This window comes from Anguilla rostrata, chromosome 2, assembly GCF_018555375.3.
Source record: "Anguilla rostrata isolate EN2019 chromosome 2, ASM1855537v3, whole genome shotgun sequence".
Classification (NCBI taxonomy): domain Eukaryota; kingdom Metazoa; phylum Chordata; class Actinopteri; order Anguilliformes; family Anguillidae; genus Anguilla; species Anguilla rostrata.
The window spans coordinates 44,169,567-44,195,800 of NC_057934.1; the positions used below are offsets into that span (position 1 = coordinate 44,169,567).

Genomic DNA, 26,234 nt, shown 5'->3' on the forward strand with positions numbered 1-26,234 from the left:
TAATTGTCTAAAGTAGAGATTATATTATGTTCATTTGTCCTTTCTAGAATTTGTACTTAAGGTACTTCTTTTTGTTTTGTTGATTCTGTTTGTTAGCGTTTATTGTTTGTTGTTTTCTTAGTTAAATTTGTTGGTTGGAATAATTTGTTGGCAGCTGTCGGGTGGTTTCCCAGTACTTATATAGCAAACCTTAACTATTCTGTAGGTCAAGAATCTGCAAGCAGCCTATTTGGCTGAATAGTGGCTCTTGGTACTGGTCCTGAAAATCATGCTTGTGCTTATGTCCTTGTGGAGATTTTGGAATTGAACATCTCTGTGGTGTATGTCTAAATGTGCTTTAGTCCGTTTATCTGGCACAGATTAGAGCTGAGGTGGTGATCCTGGTAGAAATGGGCTTGAAGACAAATGACAATTGACTTTGGGCAAAAGGAGGTTTTTTTGTCCCGTTTCATGGACAAACCTAGGAAATTATGCTTAAATTCAGTAAGTGCTGTTTGAGAAGGGTAGTATGTACAGTTGCACATTTATTTCTATTGGAAATGTGATTTGTTGAGCTGGAAATTTCAGAAGACTGCTTCACTGTGGTTTCCGTATCGTGGATAGATATTAGAGGGTCAACATTTACCTTTATATCACCTTTGACATTCTCATGTTCTTCCAGTGTTAATGCTCTACTACGGCAAATGAGTGTGAAGGCCTATAGTGCATTTATTTTTGGCATACGCATGTTGCGAAGTCACTCAACTTTTTTCCCCTGCCCCTTTTACCTTTAGGTCCATGCGGTTGAGATTTAATAAGTTTCAAGCAACTTTAAAATGTGAAGCATTAAATAATAGGCTTACTTCATGATTCAAGTGTCCCCGTAGGGGTGAGGCTTGCCACTAATGGGAAGATCAGGTATTAAACATGACCTCAGTGTGGATTGTCCCTGCAGTTTACGCAGTCCCTCGGTGGATGTCTTGAGTTCATTTGCAGTTTATGGATATCCACCCCACTGTGAGTCTGAGGCGGCATTGTGTGTGGTCTCCAATGTACAAAGCCAGTGCATATGGTGCCGCCTTTGATCTGACGTGGCAGTGGAACGTTAGGAAGTGAAAGAGGCAGTGGGAATTCCAAAGCTGCCACATTGTTTCTGGGAAAAGTTTCAACTATTTCTTTTTCTTTTTTTTTTTTTATTGATGACGGCGTAGTCTAGAAAATCATTATGTTTTGGGAACAATTATAAATGCGTCAGTCCCCCCCACCTCAAAAAAAGAAGCTTGAAATGGAAGCAAGTGGTACACTCTCCTGGCTCACAGTCTGCTCACAATGACTGAATTATATTTCTTCTGTAACTATTTTTAATTCTTGATTTGTATATATTTTTTGTCTCTAAACACTTTTACTATCTATATTACAAATTAGCACGCAAGCAGTTGTTCAGTTATGATAATTAAAATGTTGGCTGCCACTTTCGTATATTCCTCTGGGGAAATAAGGACGGTAAATGAATTTGTTGATGTGTCTTTCAGTATCTTGCATATTGCAGTCTGGATGGCAAACACGTAGACTAAACTTCCACTGTCTGTATCTTCACTAAAGAGCTACCATTTTATATCTGGTATGTGACCATTTAGCCTACTTATTCACTGTGAATACCATGTTGAAGTCAAGCCATGCCATTCAACGATTGGTATTGAAATGATTATTTAAATTTTGAACCATCGACCACAAAGTCTCATGAAGATAATGAGCTACTTGCAAGGACTGGACATGTTGAAGTGTCAGTGAACCGTCCATGGGGTCGTGAGCTCTGTAAGACGGGCATGGACAGCTGCACTGTGCTGTCATTGGATGTAATGTAATGTTGCTGTATGCGTGCTGCAATGGGTTGAGGGTACCCTCGAGATATGCATTTGGGCGACGTTCTGCAAAATGTGAATAAGCTAATATTGTTGTGGCCTGCCCGCAATTATATGACCTAAATATTCAACAGACTAAATGGACCGTCTTAAAAGAACTGCCTTTGACTAATGAAACGCACCTTATGGCCCAGGCCAGCAGTCTGTCCGTGCTTACTTTCTCGCACGTGCTTCCTCCACCAGCAAGACGTTGATGGGCTTTTCGTCTATCCACATGTCATACAGTTATCCTGATGATAACACCCCAATCATCTATGTTGATAAAAATATTACTACTAATTTGGTACAAACAATGATTGACAGCAATGCTTAGAAATGACTCTTGGATACTGTTGTACTCGTTCACTTATAGACATGCTTTTTGTATTGTGAATTTGGTCTGTCCATACTCCCTATATTAGGTCAACTAGTTGTTTCTGTAAATGTCACAGCCACTAAGTTGTGATATTAATTAGGCTACTTGACTGTACTGTTTGAGTGCCTACAGGGTTCCTGGGAGGATACTCATTGAAATACTAGTTTAAATCCCTGTGGGTGTGAGGGACAAACTGGTGACCCTACCAATGACACCATCTCTAAGTTGAAAGTAAAAGAGAAAATTCATTGACAAAACAATGTTTTATTTAATTATTGGTTCCTGAGGACGTTTGACTTTCAGTAAAATATCAGTTACTCTAAACTTAATTGATAATTATACATCAGGTTCACTGAATTTCTACCTTTATACCTAGTATACTCTTACTTCCTTAAAATGTTGCATACTTTTCAACAGTCTGTAAATTAAAGGTATCTGAAAATTTATTTTCAAATACCTGTTTGTGAACTACTGTAACTAGTAAGATGTATTAACTAGCTAGCTAAGATGACTGACTAGTCAACTGATTAGCATCTTGTAAATTTGTGAAGGTTAAGAAAGTGCTTTTCATTATCAAAAACTTGACTGAATGAGCAACCACTGACAAATGAACTTCATTTGCAGTGAGAACAACCTAGCAGTTCCTGTTGACCATGGGCTTGTGAGACAGTAAGCGGTTTGAAGCCACACAGAACTGCTTGTCCCTTATGACTCATTTTAAGGTTTCACCATAGATATCTTGAACGTTTGCATATTTGCTCTGAATTCGGTTTCCTTTATGTTGTGTAAATTGTGTAACGGGCGAATAAGCAGCGGATCCACGTGTGCTGTGAAATTTATCTGACTTGCCTACTTACATCATCTGTGTGCATTGGGGTTATTTCACACGCCATGGAGCATTACAGTTTAGTCTTCCCTTCTTTTCAAGTCAAGTTTTTGTGGGTGTCCATAGGCAGGCTTTCTAAATTTGCGTGGTTACTGTGGACTGAGGTTCTGAAGATTGCACTAAAATGAATTGGCATCAAAAGGAGGATAGAGTAACACTACATAGGATGCTGTATCCATCAACATGAGAGAAAGAGGGGGGTTACTGCAATTTTTAGCAGCCATTTGACGTAGCTCTGGCGTGCCTGGCTGTTTGGTCTCTTGCCCTCCACCACTGAGGGTTTAGAAGAATTTCATGTAACTGGATGTTCTAAAGGCATTTTCTGCTGTCTGTTGTAACAGAATTAAACATGCTCTGCTAGAAAGTCACCACATTGGGGCTCTTCATCACAATAACCTAAAGCAGTTTTCATGATGAACCAACTGCGACACTGAATTGCCCTTTTGCCGTTTGTAAAGTGGCAGCTATACAGCTGTGCACTCTTGATGTCTGCACTGATGTCCTGCCATGTAAAATCAATTTTAGAAATGCAGAAACAGAAGTGTAGCAGCATCACAAGAGACCTCATTTAATCTAATTAACAATGCCACTTTATGGATGCACTGTATTAGCTGAGCAAATTTTATTTTGTTAAATAAAATGACAGTTAATCTTGCTAACGTTAGCCACCCAACAGTCGCTAACTAGTACACAGGAACGTTAACATTAGCCAGGGCTTAAATTAAATTATTTTTAGGGGAAGGACACTTTGGTCTTAAAGTAAAGGCACAATTTTATGAGGCACCAAGGCCAAATTGAAAGGCAGTAAGGGCAAAATGAAATTCAACATGAGGGCATCAAGGACAAAAAACACAGTGTAAGAGCACGTACGACATTCATACAATCAAAAGCCGTAAGAGTAAAGAGCATATAAACGTAAAACTGTGTAAACCATGGCTGTATTTGTACCATAGAACAAAAACATGGCAGGTGCTGGTAAAAGTATTTTTTATTGGTTATGTATTTCATGTATACTGCAAAATTTGTAATGTGCATTATTTATAGTTAGCCTATATTTCTCTGTTGTTATCCGTGCTATGAGATTCTTTCTCTCATATTTAAACCCAAGTTTAAATTTGGCAGGTTCAAAGTGGAACGGCCTCTCTTATGGCCGGTGGCAGACTGTTTTTATGTTACTCCCTCGATGTATTGCAAAAGTCCCATTACAGAATGGATTTATATCTTTGGTAGTTTGGTAGTGTTCTGAATCGCCACTGATGTCATTTGACCGCTGTCGATGCTGTTGCTATGTAAATTACATCTGAAGTTTTTTCCGCTGTTACTTTCTGCCAAAAATAAAGACAAAGCACGTTTGCCAGTTCAGTGCCTTTCTGCTCTGTCTTGCTAAGAAACAGGATAAATCAAATGCAAATGTACCCAACTAGCTAACTAGCAGACTTGCCTCACTGATTGAGGAAAAACAGTCGCGTGCGTGAGTTCAGCCAGGAATACATGCCATGTTCCTAGACTTGGCTATTTTGCATTGAAAAGATCACCACTTATCCAACCAGATATGCCAGTATGCGAAAACGTTACTGATGGTAAACTTGTCATCTCCCCAGATGAGAGCATTTATTGTAACTGCAAATATGTCAACAATGGTGGTTGATGGAAGGGAATATTCATTATCGATATTTCTCAATGGTATGAGAGTAGACCATCAATCATGATTTGTTGGGATTGGGAATTTGGCAGGTAGCATTTCACTCTTCACTTTCCTAATTAGAATATTTTCAGAAAAATCGATGTAGATTGTGATTATTTTAATCTTGATTTCATTTGCCTCTACGGCATGTTGAATGATTATTTCTGTTTTAACTGAGTGATATTGATTGACACTTACAAATGGTGGATTTAACCTTTTGGCAGAAAGACTGCACTCAGGCAGTGGTCAGAAAGAAGGGGTTCTCAGGGGTTGGCAGATTCTCAAGGGTTGTTTTTCTGGCATGAAGAGAACAAAATCCGATCAAGATCTATAATTCATGAAAAGATGCCGTTTCAGCTGTTCTGGGATTTTAAGTCAATCGAGGAACCCTCTCAGATACTGAAAAGAGCAATTAATTGAAGTTCCCCACCTTCAGTAGACGTTCACTTGTGAAAGAAGTCAGTTTTGGTGATATCAGGGCTGCGAGAGAAATCCACTGGGATTTTGTGCTAAACTATAAAGGCCATTCATTCTGACTGAAAGACTGTGCTTTTATCTGTAACATGCTTCTCCTGTACATATGTCTTCCTCTGTTTGAGCTCACGAAGCAGTTTTATTTTCCAGTACATTTCAGACATCAAGAATTGTGTAGCAAAAATGGATGAAACTGATGTATACCTTCTAAGTGATATCAATGCAGCATTTCAGTTCTCTCCCTATTAGAAAGATACATGTGAAATGCCTCCTTTTGACCTAGCGTATTTATCATGTGGTACACTTGCATGACAACTGATATTCGATTGTTGTCGATTACAGACAGTCGTCATGGAGGGAGCCCATCAACCCTTACTACGTGAACACCGGGTACGCCCTGGCCCCCGCCACCAGCGCCAACGACAGCGAGCAGCAGAGCATGTCCAGCGACGCGGACACCCTCTCGCTGACGGACAGCAGCGTGTACGTACCGCCTTCCCCGAGCGCGAACCCCACACGGCTCATCCCTAGCAAGGCTGAACTTCAGTGCACGTGCAGCTGGTCTTCTGGGCTGCAGGAAAGGAAGCCCAAAACTGCAGGAATATAAATTTTTAACCAGTTGAATACAACCCAGATCTTTTTTTTATTCTCTTTCTTTTTTTGTTACTTTTTATAGACCTCTGAAATATTTTCTTTCAGTGGATTTAAACATTTCTCAGCCACTCTGAGCAAGCAAAGGTATCTGCCTGTGTTGCACACAAGATTAGATGTTTCCTCTTGATTTTTATTGGTTTAAAAACCTCCAATCATAGATGCTAAAATTTTTTTGCTTTATCTTAGTAGACTATTGGTTGTATTAGGTGCCCTTTCACAGTCATTCTATAATTTTATTGTATCCTGATGTATTCTGAAATGAATACATTTAAAAAAATGTGTATCATGTGTTATATAAAATTGAATGCACATCATAGGGAAATTAAACTGCAACGATGTTGCTGCTATATGAGTCCATGTTCACGGAGGGTATAAGTATACACCTTTTAATTATGGGCACAGCAGTTAAAGCTGTTTACAGAATGATTCATCTGTACTGTTTTCTATGCTGTTTTTTATTTAGTCATTTTCTGAGCTTTTCTTTTTTATTTTGAAAGGCAGCATAAGTCCAGAGATTAAAGCAGCAAAGTCCGTTCTGGGAGGGAAGTATTTTTCCACACTGTTTATCTTTCAGCAGTCGGTCACCACTTGTAAGGTTTTATTTACTTTTGGACAAATGCCGTAATTTAGCCTCCCCCCACCCCCTCCACCCCTCCACCCTCCACCCGGAAGAGCGTTTCCTTTGAAAGAGCGGAGCCGGGACGAGCTGCCAGGGAGCGTTCAGCGAGACAGCGTGCTATGTTCAGAGATGGCACTGGGGAATTAAGTTAAAGAAACATCAAAGGCTGCGCAGCGGGACAAAAACATGTGTTTGAAGCAGGATAGATTAGAGGCCATTATCAGCCGCTTGCCACGGAGCTCCTGACAAAGAGGAGAGTCACTCCTGGCGGGACGGAACCGCAGCGCCCGGTCGACACGCTTTCCGTCCCACCGGCAGACCAGCGCAGGTTTACCGGGGAGGGGGGGGAACGTCGTAATTGGACTCGCTAAGGCTCTCGACCCGAGAAGCCGCCAAAGCCTAAACAGTGGGGACGCTTCCTGTGAAGCAATACCTGTACCGCCACTGTATCGCTGAACAGCAAGCTCCCGCGTCTCACAGAGGCGCTTCTTCTAGGGATGAAGTGCAGTCGCTCATTTCCTGTGCTGTTTTCAAGTTTTTGTAAGATGTAGAGAGTTGCAAGTTTTGTAAGATGCAGACTAGTAACCAAAAGCAGTGTGTCTCTGAGGGAAATGTGAGCCAAGGTAAGATGCTTAAACAAGTACCAAGCTAATACCATTATATATATATATATATGTGTGTGTATATATATATATATATACATATATATATGTACTTTCACAAAGCAAATGTGTCACAGAGTATATTAATGCTAATTTGCTGTGTGGTGTTTTGCAGAGATGGGATTCCACCCTATAGGTACCGCAAGCAGCATCGGCGGGAGATGCAGGAAAGCGCCAAAGCAAATGGGCGAGTGCCACTACCTCATATCCCTGTAAGTCTCCCCGTGGCCCACGCCCACTTCCATTCCCCCGGCGCTGCCGTCAGACAGCGGAACAGCCGTTCAGGAACGGCCTCAAGACCGCACACAAACAACTAAGCCCGCTTGTCAAATTAAATTGATCCCTTCTCCCTCACACCGAGTCACATAAAAAAAACTACAGCATTACGTTTCTCTAGGCATCTGCAGCATTACGTTTCTCAAAGCACGTTTCCATCCTTGACTTAGAGCTGCCGCACAAAGGCGTCTCCCTCCCTCTCTCTCTCTCTCTCTCTGTCTCTGCCTCTCTCCTTCCCTCCCTCCCTCTCTCTGTCTCTGCCTCTCCCCCTCTCTCTCGGCTCCACCTTGAAATGAGATTCTGCATTCTTAAGATGCGCAGCAGTGGGCGCAGTGCTTTGATCATCTGGCTGTGAATAGCTGATGCGGGGAGCGAGGTGTCTAAACTGAGGCGTAATGCTCTCGCTCGCGTTTCTGCGGAGGCCCAAACTGCTCCTTTCACAGCAGATCTGAGCAATTTGTGACTGCTCTGACTCCTCCTTTATCTCCCAGTGTGGAAGTTCCCGCCTAATTGGGGCTCCCAAGTTTTTAAAACTGAGTTTTGGGTGGGGGGGCTGGGTAGAATGATAGCTGATGTGCGCTCTATTACCTTCTGCTTTCCCTTATTAAATTATGCATATGAAAACTGTAAGCTTTATGTTTGCCTTCTCATTGAGACAAGTGGGAGAATTGTAATAATTTTATCATTTGTAAACAGAAAACTTCCAAAACCCTTTCTTTCTTTTTTAGCAACATCAGCATACAGGAGTGACTGTTGTTTTATCAGGGAGAAGGCTTCTTTTTACAATAAAAATAGCTTCACCAGATTTTCGTTTGAAAATGGCAGAAATGGCAATGCACACACCATAGCTCTGCAGCCCCTCTTGCGTTTGATTGTTTGCATTATTCATAGAACATCCTGTTCCATTTACAAATAAATATGTATTCCATTCAAAATACAGTGGTCTTAAAGTGATAGTTATCAGAGAGCGTCAAGGGCAGTGCCTTTTTAAGTGGTCTTGTGCTGACAATATTACTATAGCAAAACATGTTATTGATAATGCATAGCCATAGCTAAATAAACCATACAAACATGTAGGCATTGGCAGATTGCGTCTGTCTGGAGACGTTGTCAGCTTAATTGAAACCGAAGCTTGTTTGCGCTTTGAAGTATTTTTGGTTTTCTGTTCCGCCATTTGGTAGAGAGCATTTTTGAGGGGAGTGTTCTTTTAAAAGTGTTTGTTTATTTTTTTTTCCTGCTAGCTATTTCCAGAGAAATTTTATTTTAGGGAATTGTTGTTGGAGGAATCGCACTAATATTGAAGCAGGGAATATCACAGTGTCTCTTTTGTACCAAGTTTAGATGCTTTGCTGTAATCCGCACAGATAGAGGTCATTTTGTCTGCCAGTTACCTGAAAGTTGGTAGGCCACTATTTTTGATGGGATGAATGAATGAATGAATGAATGGATGGATGGATGGATGAATTAATGAATGGCCTAGTGTGTGGAGAACATACTTTCACACACAAAATTGGCTGTAATGTGGAGTACTGTGTTTCAGATTAGTTCAGGATTGTGAGGACGCTAAGGCTAACAGAACCATTCTAAAACGTTTGTTTTTCCTGCCCCCCCCCCCCCCCACACACACACACACACACACACACACACACACGCACACACACACACATACACTTTTTGTGCAGTCGTAATGTAATTGCGGAGTCCAACAAAAAATAAATCATGCTATGTAACACGGAGTTATTTGGATAACTGCAGCAAGGCCATTGGTAGATTGTTGGGCCGTGCAACCTAGAGCAGATCAAAGACAAATACTTGAAAACATTATGCAACCTAAGGCCTGAAATTTGTCCAAGAACAACTATTTACCTTTCTGCTCTTCATACCGTTTTCCACCATCTTGTTGAAGAAATACGATGCCTCTCAATTTCCCCTGATGAGCTGGGCCTGGCGGTGGGCGTCAGCGGTGCCGTGAAAGGAAATGGAACAGAAACGTGAACTGGAGCCCTGCCAGGTCTTTGGTTTGCGGCTCCAGTTCTGCACGGTTTCGGTTCCCGCGTTAGAACGGGGGGGACTATCGCGTCCTTTCCATACCCAGGGCCCCTGTGCGGTATGAAAATGCGTAGGCATGTTCAGAGGAGTTCAGAAACCGCAACAGACGCTTTTTTGAACCCGATGCTTTGGATGTCGCGGCGCTTGCCGAGCTGCTCGGAGCTGACGGTTGTCCCCCTCTGCAGCGCACATACCGGATGCCAAAGGATATTCACGTCGACCCGGAAAAATTTGCGGCGGAGCTGATCAGCCGGTTGGAGGGCGTCCTGCGGGACAGAGAGGCCCAGGAGAAGCTGGAGGAGAGACTGAAGAGGGTCCGATTGGTATGTGTACCTGGACTGCGTGCGTCTGTATGGATTTGTTTTATGTGAGGTCACCTGGGGTTACACCCGAGGTGTACATTCTGAACCTTCTTTTAGAGATGACTGCCCCCTTTTTGAACCTAAATTTAAGAAAAATATTTTCTTCAGTTTGTTTGGCTTAAAGTCATTGTGGTTCTTGATATATCACACTTGGGGGTCAAATGTGAGAACATTCATGTTTGCTTCTGTGCTGGTGTAGTCATATTCTACGTGCAGGTGAATCTGGTCTTAAGCCTGATAGAAACTACCTAATTAACTGCTACACGCAACAAAGTATCCTTTTTTATATGAGAACTAGGTTTTGGACATTTTTAAATTAAGAGTGCCCAGAACAAAAAAGAAAAGAAAAATCACTCCAATTTTCCACTGCTGCTTGATCATTTTTGCTCTGAATCACTAAAATGCTGCTAAAGCACATGTAAATTATGCACGTTTACTGAATTGCAAGGCAAAATGTTTGATAGCCTGTTGGAAGTTGTTAAGTACCGTTTAGTCATAGTGATCAGTACCTCATAGTTCACATTAGCGTATAAATCTTTTGTCACAGAAGCACGTATAAATAGTTATTTGCTGCTGGTGCTTTTGAACTCATCAGGGAGCCTCAATCTGAGCTGCAGCCATTTCCAGCTGCTTGTTTTTCCCCCCTCTGTTAATGTTGGGTCAGCTGCCTGCACTGAGCTCAACAAAGATGATCTGTGTCAGTCAACCAAAACGGCGATTGGCAAAAAATCTGCCGTGGGTAGCTGTGTGAGCGTGACAGCTTTTGTGGAGGAGGTGGTGTTGCAACCTGGCCTTTTCAATCAATGTTAATAAGAGCTTGCATATGCAACGAATAGTTATATCCTCGTTCAGGGTCAGTGTTTGAATGCGGAAGTTATCGTGGTTATAATTACGTTGGTGTGGTTGGCCATCTGCACAAAATTAGGAAAGTAGGAATGCAATATACTTGGTCATTTTGCCTTTGATTATCAGTGCTTCTTAGAGGGACCTTCAGAGATGGCAAGTGTAACCATGGCAAGGGGAGCCCAACTGGAAAGCGAAATGACAGTTCTGAAAATTAAATGTGTCCATGTATTATGGAGATCAATTAATAATGAGCCATCAAAAATATTGTGGGCTTATATAAGTAATAGGCTTTCATTATTAAAAAAAAAAATATTCAGAAATGAATGTCATATTCAAATGTCCATCTTAAACCCTGTCTCTGAAATAAACTAGCACTAATTGGACTGAATGGCAGTGCGAATAAGGCACTCTTGCACCTAATATTTAACAGGACATGAAAAAAATACGACGCATTGTTTATTCTCCCCTTTCTTCAGTCGTCCATTGAATTCACACGATCTATGCAACAGGGAAGTATATGACATTTGTCATTTATCTCGAGCCGTTTTCAACTTTTGACCTTTTTTTGTTTGTTTTGTGTGGCCGTTCGCAGTTACCAAAATAAACTGATAAATAGCCCTCGCGGGCTTATATTCTATTACATTGTGTTTGGCAGCGGGCGTGCGGCAGTTGAGTCGAGTGAGCTCACTGGTAGCGTTTAAAGTGCTGTTGTTTTTAAACTGTCCATAAATGGTGTGTGTGTGGCTGCCCGTGACCGAGCCCTCTCTCACATTGCGGTTTTCAGCAGGAAGGCCGGCCGGCCATTCGGTTCGCAGCAATGCGCATTTCTGTTTTAAAATGGCAAATATGCCGCTGTGATTTATTCGGTGGAATTCCAGCCCGAGCGAATCAGGGATTTCTGTGCGCTTTCGTCCACTTTGTCTTCAGCGTTAGGTGGAACACCTGCAGATTGAGGCACTCATGAGCTCCGCACAGCGTAATGGGTTTGTTTGAACTCCAATGGGGCGTGAAGAAATGCCAACAAACTCCACAAATAGATTATTTGCAATACAGAAAGGCCGGGCGCTAAGTCTCAAGGCAGATGTATTGTAGTGTTAGCCCTCCTGGTCGTGCAGTTGGAGTCACGGTACAGTGCATTTCAGCCATTAAGGGAGATTTTGGTGTTCTGTAAATGACTATATTTGGCATTGTTCTACTACTCTGACGATTTTAGCATTTAGAAAAAAACTAAACAAATGTACTTTTTTCCCCCCCACAAATGGTATTAAAAAAAACCGCTATACTCTTCTCATCTACTGTTGTACGGTGCTAGTGGCCCTCCGCTGGGGTTATGAAGTGATAAATGGAGAGAAATGTAATCCACTGAATTGTATGTATTGACGTGGCACCTGTGAAAAGCCCAGAGTAATTGATGGGTCGCGGATTGATGGGCGCTGATGGATGAGATGGTTACAATTGGCCCACATCTGGCTTTTAACACCAGTGCTAGGAATCAGTGGAACATGTTGCATCTTATAAGAAAAGCACTCCATTAAGAATAGTTCTCTCTATGCAGTCTGATGAGCACTGATTGCAGAAGATGATATATGCATCCTTTACAATTATCCCCGACTTGACCCACGCTAAGCGCTTGGCATTTACTTGACTGTCACTTGAATTAAATGTCTTTGCATCTTCATAAAAATTACATGAAGGCAGTTGGCACATACAGGCTAATATTACTCAAAATGCTTGGTGTGAAGCACTTTATGGAAACATAATCGAGTCGTATTTCAAATTAAAATGCAATGTGGCAAATGCGTTTTGATTTAATTTGCTGTGCGGAAAAATCATGACATAATTCAAATTTAAACTCATTTTTCCAGGGAGTTCATGGCTTATTTGCAGTATTTTTAGTTTTGAGTGGAGCCAAGTGTAGTCCTTATTCTCAAACAGAAATTATTAGTGAGTTTTCACAGGGAGGTGGTAGGGTCAATGTGAAATAAAATTATCAGCCACTTCATAGTAAAGATAACGTTTCTTAACAGTTCGTTTAAAATGAGTAAGCACATGATCTGAAACAGCAATATCAGCAATGGAGGTAACATTGAGAATGACTCCCTGTGTAATGACAAGTGGTGTCCATGCTTGTAAGTGGGTTCTTTGACATGTGTTAAATCTATCGAGCCTAGGAGATTGATAAAATAAGCAATGTTAGAATCAACAGGATTAACTATGTGCAGATTAAAACGTCCCATTATAATAGTCCTATCCTAATTTGCAGAAATAACCGAGAGCATTTCTGCGAAGTCACTCAGAAGTAGGGGGCATTTTTTGTATAGCGTAACTGCTAAAATGGTGAGTGCACACTTAAGGGTAACTGCATAATATTCAAAGGAGGGGAAAATCACGAAATGACATTTTTATGGCATATTGTGGAGGCAATAACTGAGAAACGCCTTTTTTCTGTTTCTCACTACTTGGGCAAAGCTAAAATTAGGTGGAGAGTCCTTGATAAAAACTGCTTGCCCATCATTGCTTTACCAAGTGTCAGTTCAGAATATTCAGTCTAATTTGTGTTAACAAATTAGGTCATTAATAATGAAATATTTTGCATTTTCATTTTTATGTTAATGTATGCACTTAACTGACCATTTGAAAATTTAAATGCAAACTCCCTTTCACATTTCATTTTTCTTGCCCTCTTACCCTGTCATAATTTAAATGAAAATGAAAAACATTGAAATATAAATAAATCTTCACATTTGAAATGACAGTTTCTCATTGTAATTGCATGAGCAATGACAGACAGGAAATTATTATTTAATTTTCCATTTAACATTTCATCTTCATGTTATTGTGGCACAAGGGTGACTTTAAATCCCATGGCATTGCTTCTGTTTACATTACCATTTTGACATGGTCATGCATCTGCCCTGCCAAAATTAAAATGCAAAATGAAATCCCTCTTTTGCATTCTCTTTTATCAAAGTCAAAAGACCTGTCAATCAAATTGTGTAGGCTGGCTGCTTGAGGGAAGGGGTGTTAGTCCAGTTTATCAAGTGATGCCTGTTAGCCCCGGGAAGCTCGGGGAAAAAGGTGACAGACGGATGCGAACGTGAAGGCTGAAGTGAAGGTGGTCATTTTGATCCTTTTTGCACAGTGTAATGGCTGCCGCTTTAACTGATGGTCTAGCGACGACAGCTAAACTACGCTGTTAGCATAACTTTAGTTAGCTAGCTTTAGCAGCCATAGTTGTAGATGGCACATGCTACCATAAAGTCAGTTGGGAATACAGCCTGTCAGTGGTCGTTAGGTGAACATTTAAAATAAAATAAGCCAGGCAGTCATACTTCAGGAAAGAATATTTGATTAAGCTTAACTTAACCTTAATGGAACCTCATCTATTGTCTTCAGCCACATTCCAGTTTAAACATTGTTTTGCAATAAAGCTGTGCAATTTTTGTTGAAGTTCCTATTCACTAACTGTGAACCAACAGTCTTACCAATGTTGAGAGGAGTCTTTGGGTGGAGAGGCAGTATTTATAATACACTTTGATTTTAGTGCCATCTAAAGTGTGTGGCTAGCTCTAGTGATCCGCTGAATGTGGGTAGATATCGTAGCCCTTGAGTAGCTGACTGGCTTGCGTAGCTAGCCAACACTGAGACATTCCTTTTTTGAGCATTGCTTCACCGCATGCCTCACCGACTCATCAGTTTTCGCTATCTTGACTGTTTTGCAATAATCTAGGCACTAAGCAGAGGTTAAAATAAACTGACATCTACATGCTTTTTTAGATATTTTTTATTAATTGTGCATAATAAAAATGAAAAAAACAAACAATCAGTCTTTGGTCTGTAAGGGGGACTTCTTAGGGTATAAGCCGTCCCTGTAATGCCCCATGTCTTTTGACTGACAGGTGTTTTGACTTTGAAAATGAAAACGTTAAGGAGCATTTGCTGTTTGCATTATTGTTTGAATTTTGTCCGGGTAGATGCATGACTTCAGTTGTGAAATTGCAAATGGAAGAACTACACTAGATTTTGTTTTGTCTTGTACCGTGAGAAGTTGGTTGGCTTTCAAATTAATAAAGTAAGACAAAATGAATTATTTCTTTTTGTCATCAATCATGCTGTTACAAGATGTTATTTCAAACATAAACAGATTTGATTGTTTCCATTTTCATTATAATTGTTATAAGGTTTTGTAATGTATATATGGAAAATGAAGAGTCAAATGGTCTTTGCTTTTAAATTTTCATATTGTCAGAAAGTGCATACAATGAGACCGGGCTTTTGCATTTGAAATATGTCACGATTTTTGCACGCATCAAATGAAAATGAAACGGTCGCTGAATTGCATTTTGAAATGTGACCCGATTATTCTTCCATAACTGGCAGTTTGACGAAGCCTAAAATATTGCATCTGTTTATCCATAATACCAATATGGCCACAGTTGAACTGTCGAGTTTCATAAATACGCATGCTTTAAATTCATTGCATTCTCCGACCAGTTTAGTGTTTTCTAATGAATTCAGAAGAGACTGACTGCGTGCGTGTGAAAAAGGCTAGATTCGATTTGGCAGCTCAACCCCTCGTCAGAATGAACTGTGAGCGCGGAGCAATGCTCTCCGCAGCTCCTCGTAGAAGAAAATGTCTGCTCGCCAGCCGCTCGTCAAAAAACGGCCTCGGAATCACGATCCTGTACCTGGAGTCTGCGTCGAGGCAGCCGGCACGTACAGTTCAGGCCGCCGTTTGCCGAAGGCCTCCACGCCGGGTTACTTCGAACCCGGGCGAACAGGTGAAGGGGCGGCCTCGGCCGGTGGCCGAAAGGTTGCTTCTGGAGAAAGGCGCTGCGCACGGCTGTCCCAGGACTCGAAAACTCCTGCGCAAATATGAGGGAAATTCAGGTTGCGCGCACATGTATCGCGGAACACTAGAACCGTACGTGCCAGGCTTCTTTTATCTCTGCTGAAAGGACGGGCTACGTGCCAGATTCCAGCTCGGCTAGGGAAGTGAACGCAGTCTTGAATTACACCTGCCATAATGAAGGCGAACGTCTTAAAAGCGCAGTGTGTAATGTCAGGGTGTGCATTCTCGATCATAGCTTCTTTTGTCTCGCTCTCTCTCTCTCTCTCTCTGCACCAGTGCAGTCATCATGACGGGGTAGTAAGGCATAAATAATGTAGCAGGGTGACCTCTGCTGGTAGAACCCTTGACAAAACTTAGAATATTGCCGAAAACACGAACCTTCAACATGTGACCTTCAAGTAATTATCTGCCTCCGCCATCGGGCGGAGTGGAGGTTATGTGATCGCCCATGTTGTTTGGTGTGTCCTTCCGTATCTTGCTAATACAATGAATTCAAACTTTCTGGATAGATCTGGTTGAAAGTCGGTGGAGTTGCCGCTTGTAATATAACTGTTCAGGGTGGGGGTGGATTTCACTCCGTAAGGTGCCGGTTTTCAAGTGTAAATAAGTTGAATAAACAGGCGTACTACGATGCAAAAAAGAAATCCATGTTGATAGCAGCCGGCAGCAGTGGAGTACGTTCATTAGGGAACTGGGCTTGTCACTCAAAAGTTCCTAGCTGGGGCACTGTTGTTGTTCTTAACAATGTCCTTAACCTGATTCGCTTCAGTAATCACCCAGCTGTATAAAGCGATTGAATGTTTATTAAAAAGGAGCATTTACTGAACCATAAATGTAAATGAATGAATGTATGAATCATTGCATTTATAAAGCACTTTTCCAAATGCTCAAAGTGCTTTACAGTGACGAGTGGGAACTCACCTCACCCACCACCAATGTGTAGCACACACTTGGATGACGCACAGCAGCCATTTTGGGCCAGAACGCTCATCACACATTAACTAATGTGCTGTATGTAATATAAGGAATTTTAGGAGGTTTAAAATACAACCTACTTTAAAAAGTATTATAAATTGAATTAAAGTTGTGATAAAGCTCTGTCATGCATACTCATGTAATGATTTTCCCTGGTCTCGATTGTGTCCTGAAGGAAGAGGAAGGGGACGACGCGGACGTCTCCACGGTGCCCTCGCTGGCGAGCCACAAGCTCCCGCCCGCCCCGCAACACTACAGCGCCCGCTACTCGGAGACCACCTACAACGGGCTCCAGCTGCGCGACGCCCACGAGGAGAACCCCGAGTCCATCCTGGACGAGCACGTGCAGCGCGTCATGAGGACGCCCGGGTGCCAGTCGCCCGGCACCGGCCGCCACTCGCCAAAGTCCCGCTCGCCGGACGGCGTCCTGTCGGGCAAGGTGCCCGGGCTGATGATGCCGCTGGCCCCGGGCCACGGCAAGCACCTGGCCAAGCAGGGCCTGAAGCCGGACGCGGGCAGCATGTACCACCACAAGCACGTCTACCACATCCACCACTCGGGCGGCGTCAAACCCAAAGAGCAGATCGAGTCGGAGGCCATGCAGCGGGTGCAGAACAACTTCGCCTGGAATGTAGAGCCGCATCACTATGCAACCAAGTCCCGCAGCTACGCCGACAGCATGGGCGTGGCCCCCAACGCCATGGAGTCTTTGGGACACAAGTATGTGCGCTGACGTCTTCATGGCTCTGCTGCTTTTCACCTTCTCACTTTTATGTTTGGTCTCTAATTAACTGCCTTCTGCATCTCTGCTCAGTTGGTGTATTCCTAAAAAGGAATGTGTGTAGCAAGACCATTTTTTGACAAAAATCTGAGTGATGTTTAGGGGGTTTCTATGGTTTCTGCGTAGGCCCTTCCTGGTACCTGGTAGGCTGCCTGTTACCATTAGCGAAAGATCCGCTTCTCCTCTGATTGGCAATGTGGCATTTTTCTGACTGTGAAATGTAGGGGATAAAATGCTCTAAAGCTCACAGGCGAGCACATTGGACAAGTGCACACGTTTCAGCAGCAGTGTCCTTGTTTTACAGGTTCTGGTGGCGCAGTATTAGCTCACGGTCTAACTGGATGGTCCAAATAGGAGGAAAAAAAGCAAAAATGTGGGAAAGAAAAGGGTCCCAAATGCTAAATTTGATTTGTCCTTGCAGTAGTAAAGGCAGCACGCTGTCCAAGCGAACCTCCAAGAAGGCGGAGCCCGGGAAGGGCGAGGAAGTCCGCAACTTTGACATGCAGGGCCCTCCGGAGGATCTGGAGAGGAACCAGAAGATCATCCAGTGGATGATGGAGGGCGAGAAAGAGGCAGGCCGCCACAAGAAGGCTCCTTATGGGTGAGTTTACTCCTGTGAAGAGAAGGTTTTCTGGAATGTCTTTTCAGAATTCTAACTCTGTGAAGAGTAGGTTTTTTGGAATGCTTCCTCAAAATTCCAACCCTGTTGGAGAGTAGGATTTTTGGAATGCTTTTTCAGAATTCTAACTCGGGGGGTTTTAGAACTTCATTGCATTCAGTTACCAGTAGTGATTGTTACTTAAGCATTAGAATGTTCAGTTAAGGACATTCTGGTCACACATTTGTGATCCGAGACCTCAAAGGGTTAAAGGGCGAGGGAGGAGGCGGGCCCAGCCTCATTACGGCGCCCCCGCTCGCTCCTCTCGTCCGCCCCGGCGCGAGCGGCGTGTAATCGAGGCTTAAGCCCCGGCCCCTGCCGGGCGGGGCTCGTGCGTGCCGAGTTCAAACGGGCGCCTCTCTCTCTCCCCCGCCCCTCAGGAGCGCCGCCGGGCCCAAGAAGACCCTGAGCCACGACGCGCTGCGGCCCAGCTCGGTGGAGCGCCCCGGGGCCGTCCACCCCTGGATCAGCGCGCAGCTCCGCAACACCGTGCAGCCCTCGCACCCCTTCATCCAGGACCCCACCATGCCCCCCAACCCCGCGCCCAACCCCCTCACCCAGCTGGAGGAGGCCCGCAGGCGGCTCGAGGAGGAGAAGAAGAAGTCGGGCACCCTGCAGACCAAACAGAGGTGAGGCTCCTGGACCCCCGCCGTCCGCCGCGGCGATCACGTGATCCGCCCGTTCCTCGGAGCGCGCCCCTCGCCCGCGAAACGGACGCGGATTAAGCGCGTCCGCCCAGCGGACCGCGGTTGCGCCGCTTGCTTCGCCCCTCAGGTTTTTTTTCCCACCGAGATCGAGCCCTTTTGCGGCTGTGAAATTAGTGTTGGATGCGTCCCCTGGGTGAAGCGCTTAAGCAGTGCTTCTCTGTGTGTGAAGGCATGAGGTCAATGTGACAGATGCTACTGCAGCGTAGCGAAAGATTAGAGAAGGGTCTGTGTGGTACAGTATGTTGGGAAGTGTGAGTGCATGCCTGTGTGTGTGTGTGTGTGTGTGCGCGTGTGCATATGCATTTGTGCACATGCCTGTGTGTGATCGCGTGTGTGTGTGTCCGCACGAGTGTGCATGGCTGTGTGTGTGTGTGTGTGTGCGCATGTGCATGCCTGTGTATGCAGTGCATATGCATTTGTGCACATGCCTGTGTGTGTGTGTGTGTGTGTGTGTGTGTGTGTGTGTGCATGCATGCATGCCTGTGTGTGCGGTGTATATGCGTTTGTGCACATGCCTGTGTGTGCGTGCGTGTGCGTGCGTGCACCTCAGGCTGACAGTGCGAGACCCCGCAGGCGGTCTCTAACTCCGGGGTTGTTCCTCAGGTATGTGATGGAGGTGATCCAGAGGGGTCGAGCTGCTGTCAGGCCCACTCTGTTCCCACCGCTCAGCGTGGTGCCTGCAGTCTCCGACATTGATCTCTCCGAGTCCCAGTACGTTGCCCCACTGCCTCTCTGTAGTGCTTGTCCAGTCCTCCGCTCAAGTGAATGTCCAGTGCCGTGAATATACAGGCCGTGCTCTGTATATACACTGGTGTCCCCAAGCTTTAGATCGATTCGTTTGCTCTCGTAGTGCACTAACAAACAAAAACCCGAGTGTGTGTATGTTTGTGTGCGTGTCGATGGATTCGTTTGCAGTTACTAAATTAAGACTGGTAAAGATGAATTTACTTTATAAGGGGTGAATGCAGTCAATCTGCCAATAAATGACTCGAATGAATAGATATAATTAGCCCTAGCAAAAGAAACAAGGGTTTTTTACAAGCTTCTGTGTGATTAATTTAGCTGTCGTACAGTTTTACGTAGAGTAAACTAACCCCATTTGTTGTTTATAGCGCCTAATCTTATTTAGTTCTACTTTCTTTCAAGTGTCTATCCAGATATTGAGAACAGAAGGGCAACGCTCTCGCTAGCACTGATCAATCTAAGGCAGAGAGCGAGGCTTTGATACGGCGTGTATGGATTTTGGGCCGTGGGTGGGGGTGGGGGTAGGGGGGGTGCAGTCCCCCCCACGAGACTGGAAAGGCACGTCCTCAGTCAGACAGGCAGCTTTATGATGTGGGGAGACTTCAGAGCGGCGGTAATGAGCAGATGAAAGCGCGGCGGCCTGGATGTGCCGGGGCCCCGCCGGGCCGCGCCCCGCTCTGATGTGGCCCCCCGCCACGCTTTCATGGGGGACCGGGAGCGCGCGGGAACACGCTACCTGCTGGCAGGACAGAGCAGGACCAAAGCGGCACCCTACCCTCGCCCCACTTTTTAATGCCTTTCCGCAGCCCCGCATTAAAGGGCCCGGAGCGATGACACCAGCTCATAAAATATGATCACAAGTTTTTTTTTTTTTTTTTTTACGGCGGGATGGTGTCGCTCTGCGTTACTTTGAAGCCGTTTCAAAGGGTTTATCCCCCGTCCAAAAAAAAAAAGAAAAAAGGAGAGGAGGAATTGGCTCTGCAGAACGGGGTCGTTGACCGTCTTTTTAAGAAGCGAATTCTTCAGCTTGCGCCGTTTACAGCTGGTTCCTGACGTTTGATCTCTGTGCAGAGGCCCACTGGGAATTCTCATGAATCCCTCCGTATACTCCGTCTCCCGCATGCCAGCGTTCAGAGCAGAGAAAATGGTGGAAGGGTTAGCGTGTCTGGATTCACAATTGAGAAACTGTCCTGATGCCCCCCCCACCCCCCCCCCTTTCCCCCCTTCCCCATGTGATGCCATTCTGTGACATCTCATGTCCGTGAGTAAGTTGCTTTTGTTGTGTCTGGAGTTCCCTCGAGACGTGTGTCGTGGCAGTAGGTTTCTTGGCGGGAGTACGGTAAAGTATTTTTGAAGGTTTGTTTTGTTTTACGGCGCTTTACATGGACGATGTTTCTTTTCCAGGCATAAAACAGTGAAGAAGCTGCCCTGTGAGAACATCACGGTGGCATATTACTTCTGTGGAGAGCCTATCCCCTACAGGACGTCCGTCAAAGGAAGGATAGTCACGCTCGGCCAGTTCAAGGAGCTGCTGACAAAGAAAGGGAGCTACAGGTGAAGCCGCATTTTATTCTCATCCTCAGTCACTCAGTCCATTCAGACGCTACATTAGCTTATTTGTAGTCAGTTGTGATTTTCCATACACTGTGATACAACAACCTGCTTCATTAAAGACTAAATCAGACCGTGTGCTCACGGGTGGGGCATCAAGCTGAAGAAATAGCTTGCAGCGATGCAATGTGATGTGCTGTCCCACTTTCCAAATCAAACCTTGGCTATGCCAGGTCAGTTTGCGACCTCAGCATGGTCACCGGGGTCGGTTGCACCAGCCGGAGGTACGTCTGGTCTTGTGGGTTGGTCCAACGTAAAATTTGCACGTGGTCAGACACCGATTGCACCAACTGTAACGCTGCATATGGGTGTAATAATTCTGCATAATTCTATGCCTTATACAGGGTAGTCACAAGTGGAAACAGTCTATTCTCCTAGATAAAACTGCTAAATGAAAAAACAACAACAACCTATGAATATGGAGCAACTATTTAAATAGATGCACACCAAGCACACTTTCAGACGCGTGAGAATATTAAGAGGCCAGACAAATCTACTCGACATGTACGGGGATAGTGAGTTGATTGAACACTTCCGTTTCAGCAAGGTTGAGCTGTTGTGTTCTGTCTGGACATGAGTATCGACATGTATTTTGAGTACAGTTCAATTTTCAATTACTTTCATTTCTGGGTGTAGTTAATTTCTCTTTTTAAAAAAAAAAAATTCTGTCATAATATTAGGTGTAGGTTAGTAAAATAGATTAAATAACTTAACAAACATAAATAGATAGTGGTTGGCACCATCAGGCAAGTAGCAGTATTGTAGCATAGCAGTGTTGCACTGCCTAACAAAATTTGCACGATAGCATGTGTCAACTTGAACATGCATCTGTGCTGGACTTGGCTGCGCCTAATCATATTTTTAGATGGTGCAACAGGTGTAAATATTGAACACGTCAGATGTAGCTAAGATCGACTTAACGGTTAAGACCAACCTTTTTACGTCCAGCTGGTTCTACCGGCCCCAGGGGATTAAGGGTCGTTTTTGCGCAGAAGCTGGGTGATCAGATGCCTGTAGTCTGTCTGCATACTGGCTGTGTGAGTTGGGTGGTCCTCCAGCGCAGTAACTGCGCTGCTCAGCAGGAGAACTGTAGACTACAAAATGGCGGTTTAGGCTGCTTTAGGAAACGTGCATTTGTTTGGCCTCATGAATTGAAAGGGCAATCTCAGGGAGGGAATTTCAGTTTTAAAAAATAAAGAAGGACAAACGACCACACCGGGGAGCATTGTAAGCTTCTTCGTGGCGACAAGCTCATCTGTTTTTTTTTTTTTTGTTTTTTCTTTTCTTGATTTTGGTAGGTATTACTTCAAGAAGGTGAGCGACGAGTTTGACTGTGGTGTCGTGTTCGAAGAGGTACGTGAAGATGACGCGATCCTGCCCATCTTCGAGGAGAAGATCATTGGGAAAGTGGAGAAAATCGATTGAAGGGCGAAGTGGGAGGCACGCTGGAAGAAAAGCCCCGTTCGGAGAGGGGCGCGATGTCGTGATGAGCGAAAGGGAATGTGTTCCGGTGGAAATCAGAGGAGGAAATCCAATGGAATGAGGAAACGGGGAACGTCTTAGTCAACTGGATGGGAACATTCTGGAAGAACCAGAGGTTGGAAAGTGTCACTGTGGGATATCTAATACAGACTTATAGGCTTCCACTTCTGCACAGAGGTTTTATTTTTCTTTACCAGCTGCTCAGTGCTTAGGAGAATAAATGGTGCTTTAACAGCAGAAACTGCTTCTCGTGGGAAAATTTGAAAAAATGACGATTTAAAAAGGAATGATGCAGCATTATATTTTCTTTGGTATATTTCTAACTCTGTAATGTAGCATTGTAAAGTTGTACTAGAAAAATTGTACTTTGAATCTGTTTACTACAGCTGCATATTTTTGATATGATGTAATAGAAGGAAAGTATCCTTTGTAATGTAACAATACTTTCGTGTAATTTTGATATGTACAGGTACTTTTAAATCTACCAGATGTGTACAGGCCCTCTGTTTAAACATAAAACAGAAAAAGTTTATATATATGAAAGTATTTTTTGAAAAGTCTATTGGTTTTTACCCCCATGCATTCAGTTGGATGGGCAGCTCCAATTCAGTCACTATTTTGTTTTGAACTGCTCATCTTAAGCGTCCAAAATTTCTCTTTGTGTATGTCATCTGCCACTATATCCTATTACTATCCAGCTTTTCCCAAGTGCTTGTAAACCTCCCAAACCCCCAGAAAAGCCAATATTGTCCCGACTGCTGGAAGTAAAGGTACACAACCATTCACTTCATAAATCTGAAAATCAGAGGTAACCGCTGTGTGAACATGCTCTTAACCGCTGCCTCTGTGCTCTGACTGTTGAAGGAGGATATGACTGTAACCGCTGCACTTCCTCGGTGTGGTACATGCTCGCTGGGAACTTTGCTCTTTCTGGGACTGTTCCATTCTCAGTAGTGTCACAGAGCTTCAGTCTTCCTGGTGCCAGTTGGGCACATGCATGGAGAAAGGTACCCTATTCAGGTATACTTTAGTGCATTTACCCTAAGCAGATCCATGCAGATCAGCAGGAAATCCTAGAATGTATTCCACAAAAGTGGGAACAAAAACAAAACAAGCAAAGCAAAAAACAAAAAGCCACCCCCCCCACCCCCCATGCATTCTTTAAACATGCCATTTATAGTAAATTAATACCAAAATGAGCAATATTTAAGAGCAGTCCTTGGAAGTGTAGATTGCTGTTCACACATTAAATATGTGCATTCACCATTTCAAAACAATTTACATGTTTGAGAGGGGAGTCACTTGTTCAGGGACTGCAGTGTAGAAAATGTCAGGTTGTGATGGTAAAGTGTATCTATGGGAGTTGGCAAGCGGCGTGGAGAAAGGATTGATCAGTCATTGTACAGAAGCTGTCTGTATGCTGGATCACTGAGCAGTGGGGTTGTTAGTGAACCATGGGGTTAATTCTGGTTTTTAAATCTAATTCATGTTTACACATACCTTAATGTATTAAAAAATGGACTGAATGTCTTATGTTTTTCAACTTATTTAGGCTAAATTTGGGTGCCTGATGACATTAATGACATTTGTTTAAAAAAAATAAAAAAAATTGAACCTATAGTATAAATTAATCTACCTTTTTGCTGGATCATAAAACACCAAAGAGCACCGTATACATTAAAGACTTTAGTGTTTGTAATCAGTTAATTTGTTTTAAAGTTTTATTTTAATGATTTTGTTTGTACTGCATATCTGCATAAATTCTTTTTGTCTTTGGTCATAGCCCTCAAATTCAAAGCTCGGTGCAAAAGGTGAAGAGAATGGCATACTATATATTTTATTCTACAGGGGTCAGCAGTAGAATGTATAATGTTTTAATGCATTTAGGTAAATAAGTGACATGCAGGAATTATTAGGATATCAAACGAGTGTTAAATCGCTGGGGGTACATGCTATATCTGCATCCTGCTTAGGGAAATTTTAATGTTCTCCAAATGCTATTTTTGTATTTATTTAGACTGATTCTTTTCCTAATATGCAGGTCTGTACAAAGCTAACATCTAGTAATGAACTTCTGTGACTAAAACATACATTTTTAAAAAATGCTGTTTTGCTGATAATGCCAACTTTATTTATTCCTTTTCAATATCCAAAAATATCAGAATAGGAACTGAATAAAAAAATGTGGAAAACTGTCAAAGTTTTTTTCTTTTTTTTTCTTCTCCAGTCTCTGTATTGGATTGTAATTTTCAGCATGCTGTTGGTTTTAGTCACAGGAGATGGAAAATGAAATGGCAGAATTACTGTGAAAGCCCTTAAGTGACTATCCCAATGTATAATGGCTGTATTGTAAATGTATATCACGGAGTGCCTTTATATTAAAATCTCTTTTTGTCTTTTGTGCGATTCCCAAATGTCAGAGGCTTTGCTTGCATCCAGGGTCTAGTCCACCCCACCCCCCCCACCCCCACCCCTCCACAGCTTTGTTAGTCATCATTTTAAGTGACACTGCATAAATTCATTCTGGATATGCCTTTGTGTAAATATGTACATTTTCATATGTGTCTTGAACCAACAGCACATTTGGATATTTAGTACCATGGTCATACTTCAGTGTGCTGACTTGTACAGTTATCTTTTAAAAGGTACTTGGACAATAAAGAAATTAAACAACTGTATGGTTTGTGTGTTCTTAGTCTCCTCTTATAATCTAAAAATAGATTATACTGTATATGTCACCGTATTTTTATCCCTCTACAACCCTACTACAGTATTTTTATCCCTCTACAACATTGCTTTACAAATATTGGTCATTTTGCAAAGGGTTAAGATATTGCTGTTTGAAAGCAGGAACTGTGGTTTTGTAGTCACTTTATTTTTTACAGATATAATTCTGAAAACAGCAGGCTATGTAACGGATAATTCATAAAACGAAGTAACCTATCATGTCTCCTTCTACTTCATAAATCTGAAACCATTTAAAACTTGTTTGAATTTCGCCAAAAAATTTGTAAAGATAAAGACAGTAAAGGTTTGTTTATTTAATCAGAGATTATGGATTATATTTTAGTACAATAAATTACTTTATGGTGCCAGTTTTGTGGGTGTTAAGCAGTGTTTTTAAATCTGTCCAGTTTATAATGAAGACCATGACCCCTGCTTTTCTTAAGGATGACAATGCATATGCTTTACTGATTGGTCCAAACATCCCTCCTGACACCATGAAATTTTAGAGCACATTACGTGTACAACGGTATTGACGACATTAAAAAAAAACGAATGCAAATGACTGTAGTCATTATATGCGACATTAAAACTTTATTGGAGGTGCACAATGGCAAACATTGAAACACTACATGACACCAGCCAAACTATTTTGCAGATGTACTGGGCAACGTGAATCGACCAGCATGCATGCGGCATAGGGGGCATAGTTATGTTGATGACCCAGACCAGTGCGCTGTGCGATCACCAAGAGAAGTCACTCCTGCACAGGTGGGGAATACCCATAATGCCCTGATCTGTGAACAGCTACTGAAACAAAGATGGTGGAGAAAAACTACAAAGAATCACGTTTTAGGGATACGTTGTTGATATGACTATGTGAATAAATATTCAATAATTACGTTAAGCAAAACATTGAGATCTTGAGAGCT

The 26,234-nt window shown here is 43.0% G+C and overlaps 1 protein-coding gene across 5 annotated transcripts in view; it reads left to right on the forward strand.

Moving 5' to 3' along the window:
• The window catches only part of axin1 (axin 1), a 52,632-nt gene extending 27,376 nt beyond the window's left edge, over positions 1 to 25,256 (forward strand). For 3 of the 5 annotated variants that reach the window (XM_064322446.1, XM_064322445.1, XM_064322447.1), the window contains exons 3-11: positions 5,643 to 5,783; positions 7,351 to 7,447; positions 9,746 to 9,883; positions 16,771 to 17,315; positions 17,798 to 17,977; positions 18,415 to 18,663; positions 19,345 to 19,452; positions 20,890 to 21,039; positions 22,395 to 25,256. In XM_064322446.1, coding sequence (XP_064178516.1) covers positions 5,643 to 5,783; positions 7,351 to 7,447; positions 9,746 to 9,883; positions 16,771 to 17,315; positions 17,798 to 17,977; positions 18,415 to 18,663; positions 19,345 to 19,452; positions 20,890 to 21,039; positions 22,395 to 22,521 — 1,735 coding nt within the window. In that variant the 3' untranslated portion in view covers positions 22,522 to 25,256. The remainder of the gene's footprint in view (positions 1 to 5,642; positions 5,784 to 7,350; positions 7,448 to 9,745; positions 9,884 to 16,770; positions 17,316 to 17,797; positions 17,978 to 18,414; positions 18,664 to 19,344; positions 19,453 to 20,889; positions 21,040 to 22,394) is intronic. The other 2 variants (XM_064322448.1, XM_064322449.1) reach the window with 2 other exon arrangements.
• The last annotated feature ends 978 nt before the right edge of the window (positions 25,257 to 26,234 follow it).